Here is an 18,370-nt window from a genome sequence, read left to right on the forward strand (position 1 = left end):
TGGTGATTGAGATATATGCTAACTGGGTGAGGACACTGGGTGAAGTGGGGCTAGTTATTGCAACTACTTCATCAGGAAGTTGTCAAAGTTAAATGAGGTAATATCCTTAAAGCTCTTAGGGCAAAGTATGGTACACGGAAAGTACTATATGCTTTAGCAAATACTATTTTTATCAAAGATACTTATTAGAGAATATGCAATATTATTTAGAGGAGGAAAGAAGGAACCCACTTGGTCTTTTTAATATATAATGAAAAAGATATTCAATTAATTCAGTCCAAGCAATTCAGTAGGATGGAGACTGCCATATTGATTACTTATTTAATTGAATTGACAGGACCAGATGGATATCATAGAATAGATTGGTCTGCTTGGCCTATAAAGTAGTTTTTTTACTTTACAATGTTAAGAAAATCAGCATCAGGATCGGCATCCAGTTACCCTAAAACCATAATTAATTGCTGAGAAAATAGTAACTAATATTAGTATTAGTTACTAATAGTAATATAATAGTAAAAAATAGGACCCATTTTTAACTTTATATTATTTACATTTCTTTATAAAATCAGAAATACCTTGAATTTTGTAAATATAAAATTAAATATCCTTTATTGAGTGAGTATCATTTCCCAGGCATGCAATGTGTTTATTTTTGAGTAAATGGTATTTCTATTTTATAGATGGGGAAACTGGGAAGCTTTCAGAAAGCTTAACTTTTTGGCCTTGGATCGATTTCATATAGGTGAATTAAGCCTGTATATGGCTGTGTGCTCTTTCAGATTTCAAAACCTGTGGTGTTTTATGCTGCCTTAACCTATGAAGAGGTACAGCCACCTAGTCTATCTGTAGACAAGTCAGGGGTCTTACAATCTCAGCTCTTTCCTGGCCTTTAGATTTCAGTTTCCTCATCTTGAAAGTACCTAATTTCCTTCCAGATCTAAATTCTGTGAACTTTCATGAACTAATGTAACAGAAACCAGAAGACAAGATAGGAATCTTGCTTCTGTTTTTTTTTTTTTCTTTTCCTCATATGCAAATACCATTCCTCAAGGGAAACAGATTGTCACAGCCAATATGTTGAACCTTGAATGTAATGAAGCTCATTTGTCAGTGTCTGGGGCTCCGTAATTGTATAAAAGTTAAACAGGGACATGTTTCAGAAATGCACTTCTGAACCTAGGAAAATGCCTGTGCTTCCTGTTGCAAAAGGTGTTCCTTTTCAGTTGCTTGAGAAAATAATAGAGAAGCTGATGAGAGCATGGGTGTTTTGTTTAACAGGCTTTTTCAAATTGCACATTCCTCTTATGTGTGTTGCTCACATGTCATTTTAATATGAAAGGGCACCTGTCTTTTGTCTCAGTACACATTTACCTTTCAGCATTTCAGATGGCGAAATGGGAGGTACCTGAAAAAGTTATTTTTGTTTGGTGGGTTTGGGAATCTATTCAATACCTGGTGTTTTCTTTAGATGTTATTCTGCCTTCTGCTGGGTAAATGTCATGGAAATGCACTTAGTGACTCTTAATCCTTTTCTTTAACCAAAATTGAAAGAGACAGCCGTTTTCACAATAAATCAGTTGGTTATTTCAAGAAAAAAAAAAAAAAAACCCTGATGTGAGTTTTTATTTTCCCAGAACACTTATTCTATTTAAATAATACCTACATTTTTATATGCCGTATATGCATACAAAATTATATTTAACATGAATTCCAAACTGGAGTTAAAAGAGTGTTAGAATGAACAATAACACACCCCCGCTTTTTGGGGGGTATGTTGTCTTTTTTAACCTTTAGAAGACTATTTCACTTTAAAAAATAGATGCTCGTCCCATTAGTGTTGGTTAACAGATTTCTTTTTCGAAGTTTTTCTGGTTTAGTCCAGGTTTTTTACAGAACCGGAGAAGCACAGATTGTGCTGAAAATGGTCAGATACTTTTTTTAAATACGAAAGCTGGAAATGGCCTAAGGATTTATCATGGGACATAGAGACCACCCCTTCAGAATTGAAGGCCTAGAAGTTAATAAACTATACACCAAGCACTGGCGTGGTATCACCCAGCGAGGCACCCATTACCCAACTAGTATCCTTTGATTTTTCTCTTTACATCAAAAATTCAATGTCTCAAGTTAACAACAACAACAAAAACTTACTAAGATTTATTGGCAGAGCAGCACACAGTACCTTTCTCTGTAAGTCTGCTGTTTCGTAGACGTCGTATAAGAAACCAAAATCAAAGATGATCAAGTCAAAGTGAAGTCAAAATTTTAGATTATTCAGAAAAATATTAAACACATCTTTAAAGATTTTTGTCAAGAGGTATTAGCTGTGTACTTGTGAGTTAAACAAAAGGAGCAAAGAAGGTAAGCAGGCTGTTTTTATTTTTAGCTTATTTTCAGAGAAAACAGTTTTGAATAACACATTTGCACATTCCTCTTATGTGTGTTGCAGAATTCACATACTTTTCAGAATTCTACTTCCAGTGAATTTAAGGAAACTGCATTATTTCTAAAGAAATTATTAGAAATCAAGTTTCTGATCACCATCGTTCAACCTGATGCAGAGTCACCCAGGTGCAGTAGCAACCCAGGCTCTGGGAGGTGTCTGACTCCATTTATTGTCCCAGCCAACTCTTTTCATAGGAACATTTTCATGGAAAATTCACCTACCATTCTGTCCCTGCTCCTGACTTTTTAAAAATTAAATTTAGCTTTTTATTTTCAAGCAAGTTTTAAAGGAAAGAATGCAAAAAGGACAATTCTGTTCTTTATTATAGCCTTTCACGGCTCAGTTCACATGCTACTGGATACCTTACAAACTTACTCACCTTTCTAATTAGTTTTTGACTCTCATCATGAAGTTAGTTCCTGCTATCTTAATGTGATTATAAGATTGTATACTTTAAATTGCCTCAAAGCACAAATATAAGATACAGCGTGCCGTGCCGTTAAAACACAATGCAGTAGCTACTAAAGTGTTTTGTATCCGTTTCTAAAATTTGACTAGTCTAAGGAGAGCACTTATAGACTTTCTTTCTTTTTTTTTTTTTAATGAAATACTAGGCAATGGGTGGGTATATTGAAAACATAGGTCTCTCTCGAGCTCTCTGGCTGGACCCAGTGACATCTTCTCCCCTACCCCATAGCTCAGCCTCTCATTTTGAGAAGAGATTTGAAAACCTTGTTTTCTTTTTTTTAAGCACGGTGAGAGAGAATGCTTAAACTCCTGTTTTATTAGTGGGGCAATGGGAGTAAAGAATATTATGCATAAGATTTTTGGGGGATTGTAAAGTTATATGTTTTTATAAGGAACATTTCAAGGAAAATTCATGTTATCACTTAGATGATTAAATTTACTGTTTTCTAATATACTTTCTTCTCCCTCCCCCCGTAGAGAAGGTTTGCATTCCTTATGATATGGCTTTGTTAGTTACTTAGCCCCAAATAGCATATAAATTTTCATTTTTTCTTTTGATTTATTTATTTATTTTCAAGACACAGTCTTGCTCTATCACCCAAGCTGGAGTACAGTAGCACGATCTAGCTCACTGCAGCCTCCGCCTCCTGGACTCCAGTTCTCCTGCCTCGGCCTCTTAAGTAGCTAGGACTGCAAATGCACGCCACCACGCCCAGCCGATTTATTTATTTGGTAGAGATAAGGTTTTGCTATATTGCCTAGGCTGGTCTTGAACTCTTGGCCTCAAGTGATTGATCCTCTCACCTCAGCGTCCCAAAATTCTGGGATTACTGGCATGAACCACCACATCTGGCCTAGCTTATGATTTATACATTGTTTTTATTGGTTTTATTCATGGAGTAGGGAAGCATCTGCCTCTTGTATTTCTGAGGCCCCCACCTTGCTTTTCACGATTGTTTAGTACACTTGATCACACTTCAGAGGCACTGTTTCCCCACTCTACATTTGAGGGTTCAGACAAATCCTTGCTCTACCAGGGGCTGTTTTCCCTGCTGCTTCTGCCTTTAAAATATCCATCTTAGAAATAGCTCTGGACGTCTTAGCTCCTACTTTCTGATCCTTCTCATATTGTGACCCCACTTCCCAAGCTCAGTAGGAGGGTAACTCTTCAGTGTTCAGAGTGGCTTTTTTAACACAACTGTATTTCAAGGATCTGGAGGTGAGGCGGGGCACCATCATGGTGTAGAATCCTTACTTTCGTTTACCAGGTATAGAGAGGCACTCCTGAACTTCATACCTTGTGACCTTCACCCTCATAGGTGAGGTTATTGTTTTTTTTTTTAATGAGCAGAAGATTTTGAGGATATTTTTAGGTCTGATTAAGTTGGGTGAGCCTTTCTCAATTTATTATTATTTTTTTTTTTTTGAGACAGAATTTTACTCTGTCATTCACACTGGAGTGCAGTGGCGAGATCTCGGCTCACTGCAATCTCTCTGCCTCCCGGGTTCAAGCAATTCTCTTGCCTCAGCCTCCTGAGTAGCTGGGACTACAGGTATGTAGTCCCCAATAAAATGCCCAGCTAATTTTTTGCATCTTTTAGCAGAGATGGGGTTTCTCCATGTTGGCCAGGATGGTCTCGGTCTCATGACCTCGTGATCCACCCACCTCAGCTTCCCAAAGTGCTGGGATTACAGGCCTGAGCCACCACACCCGGCCTTAATTTTCATTTCTAAAAATTATTTATTTTTTGACCAGGCACAGTGACTCATGCCACATGTAATCCCAGCACTTTGGGAGGCTAAGGTGGGCAGATCACAAGGTGAGGAGACTGAGACCATCCTGGCTAACACAGTGAAACCCGTCTCTACTAAAAATACAAAAAATTGGCCAGGCGTGGTGGCATATGCCTGTAGTCCAAGCTACTCAGGAGACTGAGGGAGGAGAATTGCTTGAAACTAGGAGGTGGCGGTTGCAGTGAGCCAAAATCACACCACTGCACTTCAGCCTGGATGACAGAGTGAGACTTTGTCTCAAAAAAAAAAAAAAATTATTTATTTTTATATTTTGGAGGCAGGGTCTTGCTCTGTCACACAGGCTGGAGTGCAGTTGCATGATTATAACTCAACTGTAGACTGGAACTCTTGGTCTCAAGCAATCCTTCCACCTCCAGCTTCCCAAATAGCTGGGGCTGCAGATGTGAACCACTGCCCCGGCTAAGTTTTCTTATTTTTATTGTTTTAGAGATGGAGGGTGTCTCACTGTGTTACCCAGTATGGTCTCGAACTCCTGGCCTCAAGTGGGATCCTCCTGCCTCAGCTTCCCAAGTCACTGGGATTATAGGTCTGAGCCACTGTTCTCAGTGGGTGAGTTTTTTAAGAGGATCACTTATTTTCTGTTGTCCAGAAATCAATTTGAGGTATTTGAAATACCGTGGGTATTTATTACTGAGAGGACTGTTAGGATTTGGATCGAGGATTCTAAGTTGGGAATAAGTGATTGAACTGTAACTAAAACATTCCCTCACCAACTCATTTCAAAATCCCAGTGTGTAATATACAACCCCAATTCAATAAGCTAACATATTCATGAAGCTCACAAAAAGCAGAGATGGCCATCTCTTATAATCAGTGGTTGGCTAACCCTTTCTATAGAGGACTGGATAGTAAAGATCTTAGGCATTGAAGGTTATACATTATATGTTGCAGCTGCTCAACTTCTCCCTCTCTGGAAAACAGCCAGAACAAAGTGTAAATGAATCAATATGGCTGTACTCCAATAAAAACTCATTTATGGACACTAAAATTTAAATTATATATAATTTCTCTTGTTTTTTCAACCTTTAAAATTATAAAAGTGGGGACCACAGTTCACCACACCCTGCTATAGATTTTCAAGTGGAAAGGACATAACTACCATTATTAAATAGCCAACATAAAAACAAGTATGGCTGGTATCATTTTAAGGAAGAAATTAGAGAATTTTAAGTGACTAAATTGGAAATACAAAGACAGCTAGACAGCACCTGATGTATAAACTATCTCTACCTGGGAACATACCAGCCTCTCAGATCCTTGTGAAGATGAGCCTGGAGTTCTTGTCTGTCTCTCCTCCCCAGGTACACCCCCACCATGGAGTCCCTTCTTCTACTATCTGGAATACCAGTGGCAGGATCTAGCAGCTTATCTTTTCTTTCCCCATCCCCTCCTTCTTCTCCTTCCCTTTCCCTCCCCCTTTCCTCTCTCTTTTCTTTCTTTCGGGGTTATGCTCTGTCACCCAGGCTGGAGTGCAGTAACACAATCATAGCTCACTGTGGCCTTGAACTCCTGGACTCAAGCAATGCTCCTGCCTCAGCCTCCCAGTGGCTGGAACTACAAGTGCATGCCACTGCACCTGGCTAATTTTAAAATTTTTTTCGGAGAGAGATAGGATGTCACTTTGTTGCCCAGGCTGATCTCAAACTCCTGGCCTGAAGTGATCCTCCCACCTCAGCCTCCCAAAATGCTGAGATTACTGGCATGAGCAACCATGCCCAGCTAGTTATCTAATCCCATGTGCTACTTCCTCCAAGAGAAAAACACACATCCTCCTGAGCAATGCTCATCTCCAGTGAAGGAGACATTTTATTCTTTTCTTTTTAGGCCTTACACTCTCTAGATGGTTCCATAGCAACACAGGAAATAGCTAAGAGATGGTTCTCAGTGAACAAATCCAACTAGCTCAGCTAAGTGCACCAAAGATGGATGTATTTTTGAAAAGATGAATTATATCAAGCTCAACTCATTAGAACCCATGCTTATAATATAAATTTCAAAAACAGATGACATGTAACACTTAAAAGCATGTTAATGATACCATTGATATACTATATAGTAGATCTCCAATCTTTTTAAGTTAGGGGCTTTGGTGGCTTTTTTTTTTTTGTTTAATTTCTGTCAGACTTTGGTGAGTGGACATATGCAAATACAGTTTTGTCTCCATGGGACAACCACAATGAATCAGAAGTTGAGGTTTGGTGTCAATCCAGGCAGTAGACTTTTTCTTAAAAGGCGCCCTTTCAGAAAAACCTAGAGCAACCTGGGGCCACAATTAGTGCATCAGTATTTCTAGATTTAACAAGCCTGAACTATTCACTCTCTTCTGAAAGGGCTACTTGATCCTGGAAGGATCCACATAGACAGCATTGATTTAACAGTTGAATGAAAAATGCTGGGTCCAGTTCGGTCTAGTTTTCTCATGTAGGCATTACCTGTACACCTCATTTATAGGGTCCTGTAGTTTTCCGTGTATGTTCTTGTGTGTGTGTGTGTGTGTGTGTGTGTGTGTGTGTGTGTGTGTGTTGCAGATTTCTTAATACATTCAAGTACTTGCTTGGCAGCTATTCTAGGCTCCAGTGAAACTGAAACAGTAGAGGCAGAATAGTCCAAGATCTCCAAGTATTCAGAAACTGGTAGAGGAGAAGGGCATCTAAAGAAGATCTTTATGGTATGTTGTGATAGGTGATGTAATAGAAATAGGAAGCAAATGATTTTGGAGTACCTAAGAAAGTAACACTAACTCTGAGGATGTGACAACACTTAGATGGGATAAGAATTATCCTTTCCACTGTAAAATAGTGAAAAGCACTGGATTGAGAGCCATGCACCTTTTTACTGGCTTTGAGTAATGTTACTACCTTGAGCCTCAGTTTCCTCATCTGTAAAGTGGTGTCAGCAATACTCACTTTGTAGCTTCCTGCGCGGGGAACAGCAGAGAGCATTCTTCCATATCTTAGGCTCTTTTCACCGGAGGCCATGTGTGACCAAGAAGCACAATGTGGATTGTTGGGTGTAAGGGGCAGAAGAGAGATCAGTTTTTGTGGGGTTGTGTGGGGACAAGCCTCCCATTCTGAATGGGAGCCAGGAAAACAGCACACCTGGGTCAACTATTGTCCTACTCCCCCTGGGAGCTCATTTAGACAATGGATAGTGTATCTTTTCCCAGCACAGCCTTTGCATATTTTACTGTCCTTACAAGTTGACTAAGGGACCTGGTCAAATTACATACTTCTTCAGACAGCTTTTCTCTGTGAATTTTAGCTTTAGGACCAACGTGATGATTTCTCAGGCCTTACCCCAATTCTTAAGTCCTGTAAACTTTACGCTATTAAAGTATCTAGGATTTTCCCCCAAAGTACCAACAAAAAGTAGATATCTATGAATAATATGTACTTAATACCTGATATCTGGGGGTGATAGAGTATGTTATCTTTCAATAAAATTTTGTGTATATTGTTGGACATTGTGTTTTAAAATTGTCTTAAGCCACCTAAGGGATGCACAGTCAGTGGGGGTAGTGAGGGGAAGGTCGATTGCCCTTAAGAATTCTTTGTGACTTTCAGCCTTCAAATCAAATCAAACTGGGTAAAGCTTTCATAATTTCCTTTTAGTCTACTGGTGATGATACATACAGTGGCCATCAATTCATGCCTTTTGATATTTTGATGACACAGTCTTATGGAGGACACCAGTGTTAACTAGCTTGCCAGATGTCACAGCAGGCAAAACAAGATTGAAACCCTCACCTGTCTGACCCAGCCCCGCTGGTGGGATGGTAAAATTTCCCGACAAAGATTTACCAACTGGAAAATTCATTGAGAACACCAGTTTCCCGACGTAGAGCACTGGCCTGGTTGTTATGGCAAGGTGATGGATGGAGCGCCAAACTTTGTGTTCCTTTGTTTCTTCCAGGAGAGAAACCCTACAAGTGTACCTGGGAGGGCTGCACCTGGAAGTTCGCCCGTTCGGATGAACTGACGAGGCATTACCGCAAACACACGGGAGTGAAGCCATTCAAGTGCGCGGACTGTGATCGCAGCTTTTCCCGGTCGGATCATCTGGCCCTGCACCGCCGGAGGCATATGCTGGTGTGAGGAATGCTACCTGTCCAGCTGAGCGTAAGAGCTGGATCTCTTAGCGGCACCCAATTCAGCAGGGCTGAATCCCCTTCACAGTGTTAACACAAAAGGGCATCACCATCCCACGATGTCTGAAACCAGAGCAGGAGAAAGAAGGCAGGCTTCTTTTGGTCTGAAGGTAACCCCCATCATGACTTCACGAGAACCGTCTTTACGCGGGCCTGGGAACTCAGTGACACAAATGCTGAAGAGACAGACATTGTTTTCCATGCTGTGTCCTCTGCCATTTAAAGATGTTTGTAGCTTGTACATTTTCTGAGCTGTCAGACATTTTGTTATTGATACCTTAAAGGTCACCTACCACAAATTGATGGCTAGAGCAAGACCTTTTAAATTTGGATGAATCTCCCATCATCCCACCTCTTAACCCCTTTTTACAGAAATTTTAGTTACAATCTGAGTAAGCTAGAACACACATCCAATCTGTTACCAGCAAGCAGCATGAAAGTAGAAACGAAGAAGCAGATGGAGAGGTCCCATTACCTGCAAAGAAAGGGCACTCAGGCAGCCCTTTGCAATCGCGATGGCGGCCACTAGATATCACTCGCAACTTGTCATTCTGCCATGCCCTGAAGAAAACCAACATTGAATCTTTCATTTGTTTGTCGTTGATTGTTTTTGTTTTGTTTTGATTCTGTTTTGTTCATCTGTTCGAGCAGAGGGGCAGTTGAAGTCTCGTCCTGGTCTCTGCCCTGGCATGGACTGGCACAGAGGTGTTCTGTAGTTGAATAGGAAGAGCCTGTCTAAAAAAAAAAACTACTGCCCCACTTCAAATTGCAGTGTTCTGTCACCTAGGCATCATCTCTTCCTGCCCCTAGTATTTGATTACAAGGAACCAGGGGAAAAAAACTTTCTTAGACACACTGGCACCAAGGTAAGAGGTGGGGCTGCCCAGGCAAAGTCAGTGAACATGAAAAATCAGACAAAGCAGAGATGGAAATAATGCGCCTCTTGAGGAGAAAAGCAATAATGAATAAAAGGACTTTCCTACAATAACTTCACTGAGGACTCACGTTACCAATTTTCATACTTACTAAAGGGATTGTAAAAAACACCCCAGCATTTTAGATGTCTTGGTTCCATTTACAGCACTGAGGTAATCTTTCTGCTGTTTGTTGTCCTGCTTGGTTGAGTTAAATTAAAGATTACGCTCCCCTTTTCTTGTTTGAAAACAGTTATTTGGTGACTAGAAAGGCAAGGGAGGCATAGCTGGGAATTAACTTTGGTTAATGGGTCAGTTCTCCTTGGAACTGAATCAGTGGAAAGAGAATGCTTCCCATAGAAAGCCTGACATGGTGCTAGTTTCCTCTCTTGGAGAGTCAAGGATAAGTGACTCTCCAATAGGTTCTTCTATACAGATTTCATTTTCTAAACTGTATCAGGACCCAGTGGTCCTGCACTGGCATCTGCAGGGATATTGAACCCACTCATCCCATGCGGAGGATGAGAGGAAGGTGTTAGTTCCATCAACCCCCTAAAATTATGAACCTTTTTGCAACTAGCAGAGTATACAGTAAACAAGCAATACATCACCAACAAGCATTCTTTCAGAAAAATTACCATATTTTTGTGCCCACTACAAGCTGGGTTTTTCTCCAGCTTTCTGTGGCTGAGGGGCTTGGTGAGAGATTTTTTTGTTGTTGTTATTGTTGTTGTTGTTAGAATTTTTTATAGCTTAGATATAAAAGGTCTCCAACAAGACCTTTGCAATATATTTTAATTACAAACACTTGATTTTGGGAATTGCACATGTTAACCTCACAATATTACTAGCTCATTTTTAAATGTCTGGACATTCTGAAATAATTTCCGGTTGCAGAATTATCCTTTTTAGGATCATCTTCTAATTCAGATAATCTTGTTCTGATGAAGCGAGAACTATGAACACTGAAACAAGGACAATTTGTGTTGGATGGTATTCAAAGGAATTTTTTAAAACGTTAAGCAACAGTATAATGATTTTCAGGTCAAATTATGGCTTCAAAAATATGTGCTCTATATTGTCTGCCAGATCTCAAAAATTTATCAGGCAGTTTCCCTCCAACAAGGGCTGCAGTTCTAGTGATAAATAGCATCTTCAGCTACACAGTCTACTACTCACCAGCCAGTGGGGTTTTCACCACCTGGAAAGTTTTTTTTTTATCTGTACTGTATGCAACTCCTACTTCACATTACCTGTGACCATTCAGAATAAAAAAAAGGTCTCTTGATGCATGCCAGCGTTGGCTACTAGTCAGTGGCAGAGAACACAGACAGGGACACACACAGCCACGAACCCCCTGGTGCTAGACCAGCACCTCGTTGGCAAGTAGTCGGCGCACCCCTCAAGTGAAGTGTAGATTTGTATTTAGACCTGCTTGCTCTCATAAAAAGAGCCAGTTCTTTTCTCTGCTGAAAGATGTTTTGAGAGTATTACAGGTAGACTTGGTTTTTAGAATTCATAAAACTGACAGGCAGGGGAAGCTTCCTGAGTGACAGCCTGGTTTAAATTTAGCACAGAACTAAATGAGTTGCACTTTTCTAATAACATAGGATGGATTTGGGGAAGGGAGCATTTTTCCTCATCCTCTGAAAGTGGAAACCAGACTGAGATGGTAAGTTAACTGATAAAAGCTGTCAGCATTCCATCATTTTCCCCTTTTGACGTATCAGTACTTCTAAGAAGGGATCTAAGCACAAGTAAGTGAATGAGTCCATGGTCTCGCCTCAGGAACTGAAACTTCCTTGGGGCTTGTCTTGGGACTTGGCAAATTCTCCTTGGTGAGTTTTCTAAAAGTATTTCCCCATGGAAAGGAAAAAGTGGTTTGGGACAGAAAGAAATGGAACGTCTTTAGTCATGAAAAAGCCTCCATTTCACCTCATGTCCATTTCTAGCCTCTTTCAAAAAGCACAGTGCATCATGAGCGACAGAAAAGCAGTAGAATCCTAAAGAACTTATCAGTTGTTCCCTAACTAGAGGCATTCTTCGATTTTAAATTTTAAGCTGTTCAATTTGCAGTTGGGGATATGTGCGTGGTTGAGAATGTGTACACATAGAGCCGTTAACAGCTTAAGCAGCTGCAGTAGACCTGATTTTCTGTTTGCAGTGTAGAGATGGATTTCAAGGGATTTACATTATTTGAAAAGTTATGACGGTCAGCCTTTAAGGTTTTAACAATCTCTTTTCATGCTCTGATCTTAAGTTGTTTGGAAAAAGATCACGCTTCTGCATCCACCTCTGCCCTCATCCTGTCAATTGTGTGTGGACTCTGAGAAGCCTGCTTGATAACTTGCCTTAAGTTCTATTAAGGCAGTTAGACTGAGATTTCTAGTGACTTTCCCATAAAGATTATACTTCTGCCTGGCATCATTTCTACAAAACACTATAGGACATTGGTTTTCAAAAGCAGTTGGATAACAGCAACATACACAACATTAAAAAAAATGAGCACTTTTCATTCACATGAAAGCTTAAATGGGAAATAGGAAGATGATTGTCAGGGGAAAAACTTACAAAATGCTACAGTGTTTACAAATGCCAGTTCCAGGTGATTAGAAAGGCCATTTTCATTATGGTTGGAATTTGGAATCGCTTATGTAAAGCGATTGTGTTCATTTTTATACAATTCTTTTTGACTTTAAATTGCCATTTGTGTTTTAAACATAATTCTGCACTTTGAAATCAGTTCATTAGAATGATAACATTTATATGGATAAAGATGCAGTATTCCTTATTCTGTACTTTATTTATTATACTTACCAAAGCTGCAACTGAATAAATCTGGTGAGGTGAGGCCTTCAAATGTATTAATACGCCTTTGTTATGTTGTTATGACTGCTTAGAAATGTAGCCATGATATTGTTCTAAAGGTGTCTTAACATTTATAGTGAGGATTGACACAAATGAAGCAGTGTTAAGAATACCAGCATCCATGTTACAGTCTGCGTATAAGGGACTGAATGTGAGATAACTCTTCTGAATCAGAATAGGCCCAGAAAGCCTTAATATTCATAGTTCATAAGCCAGTCTCAGATTTCGCTCTTCAGTGATGCCTGTCGACTTAGCAGGTAAATGTATTCTAGAATAAGATATCATTGACCAAATCTCTTCCTTTAGTTTTTCTGAGGTAGTGCATCCCATAAAAAAAGTCTCTTCAATTTGATTTGGCTTTAGTTTAGAAAAGGGGTTTGGTAAGTCATGTCTTCCATATGACATTTCTACTCATTCCTGCACTGCCTTCCACTGAACCTGTACAGACAGCCCCCACACATGCACATGTGTATACAGAACTGTATATGCAACAGCCAGTGGGCTAACAAATATCAACAAAGAACTTTTTTAAGAATTTGTAATAATCGATGCTGTCTAGAAATGTGAGTTACTTACCTTATTAGGAAATCGGCTTATAATACTATATATGACTCTGCCTGCATTTTATAGTTAAGAAATGTACATAAAAATTGCTATATTTTCACAGTTTCATTATAGAGTAATGTCTGTGTAGTAATCCATGTCCACTGGTACTTTAAATATGCTAATTACTGAGCAATTGCAATAGAAATCCAGATTTTCTTAAGAAAATGAAATAGAAGGATACTGCATCTTTAAAAATAGAGTGAAGATATTTTACTGTATTCGTAACATATGTGATAGTGGAAAAAGTATTTTCAAACTCACAAATTTTACAGAGGTTGTAAATAGTTTGATGAAGTATGTTGGGAAAAAGAGCTTCTAGTTTTCATCACAATAAAAAGTAAAACTTGTTCAGATATGCCTTGTATATCTTACACACAATGAGCGATATTGCCATGGGAACTCTGTCCAACTTTGTCAGAGCACGTTCTTCGTGTTCTGTTCCAAATAGAGTGGCCACTTGTCACGGTTTAGCCAGGATGGTTTAAAATATGATGAAGTCATTCTAAGTTGCAGACAACTGATTCCAAACTAGTAATGTCTTTTTCTGAAAAGGGCCAAACAGCTGCACAGCATTTTGCTTGTACGAAAGAGGAGCATCTTACGATTGTTCACTTTTCTCAGTTATCTCCCTCCTCAACAGAGTGGTTCTTGATGAGACAACTATACAGGTGTTTATTCTTGTGTAATTCCAGAGAGACTACTTTTAGGTGTAACTACATGTTGACAAGATTAAGTGCCATGGATATGGCCACAAGTTAAATGAATTTATACTGGCAATAGGAATAAGCTAATGCCCATTTTCAGAAATGAATTAAATGCTGAAAGTGCCTGTCAGTAAACATTATGACCAATGAAAGCTTCCTATACTTTTACACAGCAATAACTCTTAATTAGACGTTAGGGCTTTTTTCTGCACATGGGAACAGACACACACACACACACACACACACACATGGAGTAAATGCATGGACATAGTAAATCAAATCTGTTCACATGCCCCCAAACAAGCTTTTATATCTTTCAAATATACCTAATCATGTTTACATTAACATTTCTTAATTTGATCTTTCTAATTTCCAGATAAAGAGTTGACTGTCATTTTCCCCAAACTTATGAAACAGTATGTATGATTTTAAAAGTTTTGCTCAGTTAAAAACACCAATTTATTTGGAGCAAAAGACCGAAGGGTATTTGTTTGCTTGTTTCATTTTATCGACTCATATCAAACGCACAAATTCATCTTTACATTTCTTCATTCCCTTTTCCCCTAATATCACCTATTGTCATCTAAGAATCATTTGGGAATGAATATTGACAGAATCATTTTTCCCCAAAAAGTCTATTGAAGTACTACTGACACTTAGTAAGCCTAGCCTTTAGCCCATTTTGCATTTAGTCCTAAAAATTACCAGATTTACATTTAGAAGCTCACAGGTTTTCTTCCTGTAATTATTGTACTGCTGAAAGTGGAGTCATGAATAGAAATATGCAATGAGACTATGTGAATAGACATAAACCCTGGGAATTCTCCAACCCTGCCATCTCAGAGCACAAAGTCACCCAAACAAGCTGAGGCTATCAGCAAAATTATACTCATGGAGAGTCACACATTGGGTAAGGGCAATTTTAAGAGTAGGACTGTGATTAAACATTCAGACTTTAGACTTCCACGATGGACTCAGAACACAGGCCTCGAAAACAGCCACTGTTTTCTCCTCCCAATGTTAGAAAGAAGGAAAGGGAGAAGATCAGTGTACCAGGATGAGGGGGTAAAATAACCAATTAAGTGTCAAAGGAAAGCTGCTGGGTTCCTTAATCTCACTGAAGTCAAGTCTTCTGACTGGGCTTCTTTCCATGTGTTATCTGAAAGTACTAAAGTACCTTGAAAGGTGACACATTCAGCAGACCATGAAAATAATAGCTGTTCTTTATTAAACACTATGTGTCAAGCACTAGACTAGCCAATTTTTAGATACGTTACTTCCAATCTGTACAACATTTCTACATTTTATGGATGGGAAACGGAGGCATGGGAAGTGTGGCTGAGTGGTTCATAAATGTAGAAATAGTAAATGGCAGAGTGGGAATGTGAAACTGCCTATCTCTGACCTAGAGGCCTGCCCATAATTTTTCAACTCCACCACACTGCACGTGGGTTTCCCAATACCACCTTCCCAGATTCCTGACTCTCAGTAATTTTATTATGGACAACATGCATGAGTAGTCATCATATATTTCAAGTGAAATATCGGGCCATGATATAACACAAGACTTAATAGTGGTACTGAATATTTGAAATCAGGCCTCTCCTGGAAAATCATGCATGAAGGATTGTTATAAACAAACAATAGCAACCAGTTGTCTCCCAGAACTTCTCGTTTTTCTCATAAATGTCTGGCGTGGAGCTCCAAAATCATTCAAACACTTAGTGGCATTTTAGCCTGAGTACACTTTCTCAGTTCTTCCACTCTTTGTATGCCTTTCCACCAATATAGACATTCTAGAATCTGCCTCAGATGCATTTGAAATGTTTCCCCCCACAGAACCAGTTATTAACGTCAGAGCCCACTCCTGCCATTGTTAATGGGGTGGCGATGAAACATTCAGGTAAAGATCAAGGAGAGATCATGGATAATTCTTTTCCCGATTCCTCACTTAACAGCTCTGCGTTGGAATGTTTTAAATAGTCTTATAAATAATTTGTTTATAGTATTGTTGTTAGTTTAATTGAATTTTATGTAAGAAGCTGTCCAACATCAGAGAAATGAAATCCCTCCCGCTTTTCTGTGTAGAACAAGGTCTCTGACAGTATTGATTCATGGAAGTACTAATGGACTTAGAAAACATTAAGAGAATGTCATTTCTCATAGCGTTTCTGTTTCTGAAAATGAATCTCCTGAATTATGATCTTTCTCCCTGTTACTTGGCTGGGGAAAGAGATAGAAGCTGTATAAACAAATTCTCTTCCATGCTCAAAGCAAGTGTTCCATGTGCACAACCTGCTGCAGACTGGGGCTCTTCTCAGTTAGTTGGGTTTCACAAGCAATAATTTCTCCACAACTTGAAGTGAGTTGAAAAGAGATGAATAGTGGAAACAGTCACCTCAGTACTTTTTCTTTCTGGATTTCATCTCTAAAAATTTGAAGTGTTTGAGACAAGTGTCCACCCTTTGTGCAAGGCAAGACCCAATGAATGACTCCTTGTGTGAATTATTGCATCTTCTTCCAAAGCAGGTTCACCAAGACTTTCACAGAGATTCATTTTTGTTAAGAAATAATGGTCAATAGGAGGATAGAATTTGGATCCAAATCTAGTAATAAAAGTGTCCAAGCAATCAAAAAGTAAGGTAATTCAGGGACATACCAACATCTTCCCTTTCTGCTAATTTTATGCTCCAAAGATACGGCAAAAAGAAAATCATAGAAAATGCTTTTGCCCTACTTGTGTTCTAGTTTTCCCATGGCAGAATTTTGTAGTTACATCCAGACTGTAGTGTGTATTTTGTTCCTCAAACTTTACCACATTGGATGGATATTGTTGAACTGGGGCACTGGTGCCTATATTCAAGGCTCTTTCCTATCAACGTGTCTGTCCACAATTTGTTGTGTTTAAAACTTCATTTTGAAAACTCACCGTCCCCCCATGGGATAGTGACTGTATTGTTTTGTTCATGTCTGTGTGGGACACATTGCATCACATGGCAAACCAACTCTCTGTGGATGTGAGATAAGTACCTATAAAACCAGCTTGAAAACATTGTCTTATGTATTATGTCATCCTGCATCATAATGCAATTATGTGTATCATAACATGCTCATTTAAAAAAAAGAGAAACCAGCAAATTCATGTTTGTCCATAGAAGAATGTACTCAGAACTTTGTGTTGTGAAACGATGAGAACAGACCACCTTGAAGATACCCACCTGCCACTTAAAATGAGTTAGTTATAATTAGTAGTAGTCTAGACGTTCTTGGTGTGTGGGGGTCAATTCTAACGTCATGTTCTTTTGAATAAATCTCTCAGTCATATTTGAAAAAATACATAAAAATATCATCTTTGGCCAAATCAAGCAGGCATCTTTTTTCTTTTCCTTGACGTTTAATTCATGATACATGGTGATTAGATCACAAGATCTTTCCGTGTAAAAAATATGAAAACATCTTTAGTTTACAAAACAGTTATTCTAGGCTTGAAGCCTCTGAACAGCAAATTGAATAGATGGGCTGTGTCTGATTTGCTTTATGGATGTAATTTTACAAAAGACTCTTGGGTCTCTGACCCCAGAGAGTTAAGAGTGCCCAGAGGAGGTCCTACACATTAAAGATAAAGCCCCCTGTAATACTGGCAAGCAAATGTGTTGAGTTCTTAAATCTTCATTTGGTTTTCTGTTCAGGATTTTAATTGCAAATGAATTTATTTCTCCAGTTTATCTAAAGATCTAATTTCCCAATAGTTTCCTCTGCATTTATATACTCCGTAGTGTTTAGGCAACCCCTGTTATAAGTTTATTAATATTATGTAAGTGTTGTTCTTGTATTTATGTATAGTGTATGTATTGTAAATATACTCAGAGCTTTTTTTCCTTTTACTGTAAAATGGTGATTTTTTTTGCCCTATGATAATGTAAAGGGAGACCCTCCTAATGAGATTCTCTCAGAGGATGATTATTCCAGTCTATTCTCAGAGATTTAAATGAACAAGTGTTATTGTTTTTAATGGTGTCTCAGACATATTCTGTTGGTGCATTGCTTTTCTGTATTCAACTTTCCTATGAATTGAGCTGTGAACTGAAATAGAGTTTAAACCTTTAACTGTATGCATTTGTATAATTATCTGAATGAAGGCATGAAGGTTAAATAAAGCATTTTGTATGGAACAAAACTCCCTAACTGACTCAGACACTTTGGAAATCATAGCTATTAACCATTCTAATTAAACCTTTGTTATGAAAAGTTCTACCATTTGTGTATAGTAATTTAAAACACAGAACAAAATAGAGACTATTCTAAAAAAAAAAAAAAAAAAAGCAACATTTTTATTTCCTAACAGGCAGCACAGCACCTAAGGAGGGATTGCTAACTTAATATTTTAATGAATATAAAACTA

General features: G+C 38.7%; 1 protein-coding gene across 19 annotated transcripts in view; it reads left to right on the top strand.

The window, feature by feature from the left end:
• The window catches only part of KLF12 (KLF transcription factor 12), a 653,112-nt gene extending 634,967 nt beyond the window's left edge, over positions 1-18,145 (top strand). For all 19 annotated transcript variants that reach the window (XM_078347015.1, XM_078347211.1, XM_078347076.1 and 16 more), the window contains one exon: positions 8,642-18,145. In XM_078347015.1, the coding sequence (XP_078203141.1) occupies positions 8,642-8,823 (182 nt within the window). In that variant the 3' untranslated portion in view covers positions 8,824-18,145. The remainder of the gene's footprint in view (positions 1-8,641) is intronic.
• Positions 18,146-18,370: the final 225 nt, after the last annotated feature.

Source organism: Callithrix jacchus, chromosome 1 (assembly GCF_049354715.1).
Source record: "Callithrix jacchus isolate 240 chromosome 1, calJac240_pri, whole genome shotgun sequence".
Classification (NCBI taxonomy): Eukaryota; Metazoa; Chordata; class Mammalia; order Primates; family Cebidae; genus Callithrix; species Callithrix jacchus.